This window comes from Babylonia areolata, chromosome 16, assembly GCF_041734735.1.
Source record: "Babylonia areolata isolate BAREFJ2019XMU chromosome 16, ASM4173473v1, whole genome shotgun sequence".
In the NCBI taxonomy this organism is placed as follows: Eukaryota; Metazoa; Mollusca; class Gastropoda; order Neogastropoda; family Buccinidae; genus Babylonia; species Babylonia areolata.
The window spans coordinates 2,829,960-2,834,959 of record NC_134891.1 but is presented as its reverse complement, the minus strand read 5'-3'; the positions used below and the strand labels follow the sequence as shown (position 1 = coordinate 2,834,959).

At 42.6% G+C, this 5,000-nt stretch overlaps 1 protein-coding gene across 1 annotated transcript in view; it reads right to left on the bottom strand.

Moving 5' to 3' along the window:
* LOC143290787 (uncharacterized) overlaps positions 1-5,000 on the bottom strand; it is a 45,447-nt gene that overhangs the window by 24,335 nt on the left and 16,112 nt on the right. The window contains exon 2 of the mRNA XM_076600301.1: positions 3,261-3,360. Within this exon, the coding sequence (XP_076456416.1) occupies positions 3,261-3,360 (100 nt within the window). The remainder of the gene's footprint in view (positions 1-3,260; positions 3,361-5,000) is intronic.

Sequence of the window (5,000 nt, the reverse complement as noted above, 5' to 3'; positions counted from 1 at the left end):
GAAAAAAAAAAGAAAAGAAAAAGAAAAAAAGGTGAATAAATAATAGATAAGCGTACATAAATAAGCAAATGATAAATAAATAAATAAATAAATAATTACAATATAAAAAAGGTAGTAGTAACAACAATAATAATAATAATAAATAAATAAATGAATAAATAAATAAATAAATCTCTGAAGAGTTGAAGACGATAACTAAACTGCTGAACAGTAACTGTGTGTGTGAGCAGTAAGTTTTGTTTGTTTTTTTGTTTTATTTTTTGTATTTCGTATTCGATTTTGTGCGAGTACCAATCGTTCGTTTTGATAAATTTCTCTTTCACTCAGAGTTACGACAATCGCTATATTCTGAAGAGAACGAAACATGTGTGGAAAAGCTAGATTTCGTATAAAGCTTAAAACTAAAACGTCCAAAGGAAGCGATAGTCATAAACTACAGCAAGCATTTTGAAGAGAATCACATACACCAGTAAAAACGGAGCATACACACCTCTTTCAATTTGGTGTCTGCAAACTCGATAAATAATATACCCCTCCAGAGACTCAAAATCACCAACAACGATTTCAACAATTTTCTCCCTTTAATTTGAACTCTTTCCCCCCCTCTCCACTCAAACACAGAAGAGATACGATCAGCAGATATGGATGGTAGACGGGATTTAGTGAGAACACATTTAATACATGTAAACTGACAGTACAGGTGGACGCATATATCCGGGCTTCTTCTTCTTCTTCTGCGTTCACTCGTATGCACACGAGTGGGCTTTTACGTGTATGACCGTTTTTACCCCGCCATGTAGGCAGCCATACTCCGTTTTCGGGGGTGTACATGCTATGTTTTTGTTTCCATAACCCACCGAACGCTGACATGCATTACAGGATCTTTAACGTGCGTATTTGATCTTCTGCTTGCATATACACACGAAGGGGGTTCAGGCACTAGCAGGTCTGCACATATGTTGACCTGGGAGATCGTAAAAATCTCCACCCTTTACCCACCAGGCGCCGTCACCGTGATTTGAACCCGGGACCCTCAGATTGACAGTCCAACGCTTTAACCACTCGGCTATTGCGCCCGTCCGGGCTGGTATTTTGAGGAAGAATACGACTAAACGTGACCATCGAAACCTACACGTTTGAAATTCCTTGATAGTTTAAACGAACGACAATGACTGACCTTAATACAATTATCCCTCCATTGACAATGAATTAAAAGTTGACACGAATGCCGAATGATTGCTTTGTATTAACCCTCTCTCTCTCTCCCCTGTGTGTGTGTGTGTGTGTGTGTGTGTGTGTGTGTGTGTACAGAGACAGGGGCAAATAATTTCCATTAAACAGGAGCAACCGTACACTATAACAATCAGTATACGCGTATGTACACGCATAGCGACCGACATTGCAGCAATACTTCAGATTTATTTACTAACTTCACCAGCGATACAAGAAAAATCAGAATTCAGACAGGATTACTGCAATCCGCTTATGTTCGCGTTGTTGCTATAAACCTGATTTGCCACACATCTTAAAGGATTTGTGACCGTGTGTGTGTGGAGGGGGGAGGGGAGGGATGGTACGTGTGTGTGTGTGTGTGTGTGTGTGTGTGTGTGTGTGTGTGTGTGTGTGTGTGCATTTGTGTGTGTGTATGTTCGTGTGTGTGTGTGTGTGTGTGTGTGTGTGTGTGTGTAACTGCGTGTGTTGTTGTCCGGCTCTGTGTGTGTGTGTGTGTGTGTGTGTGTGTGTGTGTGTGTGTGTGTGTGTAACTGCGTGTGTTGTTGTCCGGCTCTGTGTGTGTGTGTGTGTGTGTGTGTGTGTGTGTGTGTGTGTGTGTGTGTGTGTGTGTGTGTGTAACTGTGTGTGTTGTTGTCCGGCTCTGTGTGTGTGTGCGTTTGTGTTTGTGTGTGTTTGTGTGTTTGTGTGTGTGTGTGTGTGTTTGTGTGTGTGTGTGTGTGTGTGTGTGTGTGTGTGTGTGTGTGTGTGTGTGTGTGTGTGTGTGTGTGTGTGTGTGTGCGTGCTACTCTGTTTCAGTCGCTCATGTGTTTCGCTGCCTTCAGTTTTGTTTTCCTTCTCCCTTCAGTTCACAGCACTGCGTGGAGGTTAGGATATATATATATATATATATATATATATATATATATATATATATATATATATATATATACTATCATATATAGATAGATAGACAGATAGATACACAGAGAGAGTGTGACAGAGTGGCAGAGACACAGAGAGAGAGGGGAGAGAGAAAGGAAAGAGAGAGATAGAGGCTTTGACACTTTAACGTCACTTGACATGAGGTTAACATTTTGTTTTTGTTTTATAACCCATTATGATACAGAAATTAGTACAGCGATAGTAAGTACTTATCAAAACAAAAGGAAGGACAGAAACAATACTGGTCTTATCGAGAGAAAGTGTGAGAGACAGAGATCAGAGAGACAGAAAGAGAGACAGGGAGAGACAGAGAGAGGGAGGAGGAAGAGAGTTGGCGAAAGAAACAATAAAAAAAAAAGAGAGTACGTGTATAAATAAAAGAAAAGGGAAAACAAAATGTACATAGGAGTGTACATCCGCAGAATCGATAGAATATGCCTATACCAAAGGAAAATACACAGACAACAAGATAAATAAATGGCGTCAGAGGTTTGATACAGATGATCACGACGAGGATGATGATGACAGAGATGAGAGTGACGATGACGACGAAGATGATGATAATAATCATCGTGACGATGACGATGACGATGACGATGACAACGCGAACAAGATTTGATAACAATGACAATGGTTTGTTTTTGATGGCGACGAACCCTTTAAAAAAATCACGATGATTATTAATCAAGGTTTAAAACTTTTTCTCCCAACCCTCTCTAGTTTTGAACTGACATTCACAGAATAGATTTTTCGTGTAGTACAACAAAAATTACCTTACTCTCACCACCCCCCCCACCCCCCCCCCCCCCGCCCCACACACACACACGCATACATACACACACCTACACACACGCGCACACACACACACGCGCGCACACACACAGAGGCGCACCACACACACACACACACACACCTCTTGAGCTAGTAGCTAAGTTTATGCAAGGAAATAAGAAAAGAGGAAAAGCCGCCCACACCCCCTCCCCCTCCCACACACACACACAAAAAAAGAGAAAAGAAAAAAAAAAAAGAGAAAAAAAACAACCAAACGAGGAAGCGGGAATTAATTTCCACTCTCAAACACGGGGGAAGCACGCGTGTTGGCTTACCTGTCTTCTCATCCTGGTCTTTGTCCGATGCGTCCGCCTGTCTGTCCTTCCGGGGGGAGTCCTTCTTCCCTTTGTCCTCCTCCCTGGGGCTCGTCGGCTCCTGCACGTCATCATCGTCGTCGTCGTCATCATCAACATCGTTGCTATCACTATCGTCGTTATCGTCATCATCATCGTCGTTGTCGTAGCGATCATTGTCGTCAATATCTGATCGTCAGCAACGTCGTCGTCGTCATCATCGTCATGATGATGATCATCATCATCTGATCGTCATCATCGTAGTGATCATTATCGTCATCATCGTCATCATCGTTGTGATCATTATCGTCATCATCTAGTTATCATTATCGCCATCATCGTCGTCAACATCGTCATGATGATAATCATCATCATCCGATCGTCATCATCGTAGTGATCATTATCGTCATCATCGTCGTCAACATCGTAGTAATCGTTGTCGTCAACATCATCGCCGTCTTCATCATCACCGTCATCATATGATCATCGTCATCATCATCGTCGTCTTCGTCGATTGTCGTCACCATCATCGTCGTCATCATCATCGTCAGCGTCATCATCCTATCGTCATCATTTCTGTGTGCTTATTCCAATGAATCTAGGAGTAATAACTGGAACACCAGCAGTCGTAGCGGCAGTGGTTATTGTTGCCACCAAGGCAACCCTGTGTTTGTTCTGTGTTGTCCATGTGTTCTGTGTGGCTTGTTCAGGATTAGAGAGGCTATGCCAGTCTTGAATAAAAGCTTATTTGTGTTTGCACATTTCATCTGTCTTTGCTGCTGTGTGCACATGTCAAATGATCGGTATAAGGACAGTCTCGGCGCTTCCTTTTTTTGAGGAAGTGTCTGGGTTTGTTCCAATGTACCTTTTATTTACCTGTGTGCTAGCTGAATCGGTAGCGTAAGCAGCCCTGACTTGAAGTTGTGTACCTTGTGAATGGACAGAGTTACCACTCTTTACTATCTGTTAATCATTTCATCTCCTGGCCTCATTGAAGTCTGAATGGTTTATAGTACAGACCTTTCTGTCCGTGACAACAGGGGTAAGGGAGGGGGGGGGGACTTCCGTGTTAACATCCATTATAAAGAACAGCGTCAATATATGAACAAGAAACAAAGGGTAGAAAAAAGAGAAAGAGGAGAGAGAGAGAAAGAGAGCGAAAGACAGAGAGAGAGAGAGAAAGAGAGAGAGAGAGAGAGCGTAGACTGACAAAGAGAGAGGGACAGAGAGAAGGAGAAAAAGAAAGACGGGCAGACTGGTGTGTAACCATGCGTCATTAACTAAAGATAGTCTTGAAGGGTGAAGGCTTTGGTCGAGAACAGAGAGAGTGGAATGCATGTCTTCACACCTGCAAACAACAGTGACAATTCAAATGCATTGGGGCGCACATGATGCTTCTTCGGTATATACTGTTCTCTAAGATTTTTGTATTCTGGGCATGTCAAAATAAAATGGGGTTCGGTTTCTTGTTCATCTTTACAGAATAAGCAACACATATTTTCACGCTTTTTTGTATACCTCAATCTATGAGAGGGGGGGGGGGGAATGCTGATAGAGAGAGAGACAGACAGACAGAGACAGAGACTGACAGACAGAGACACAGACAGAGACAGACAGACACAGAGAGAGAGAAGGGAAGGGGGGGGAGAATGAGACAGACAGACAGACAGAAGCAGACGGACATACAGAGAGAGACAGACAGACAGAGAAGCAGGCACAAAG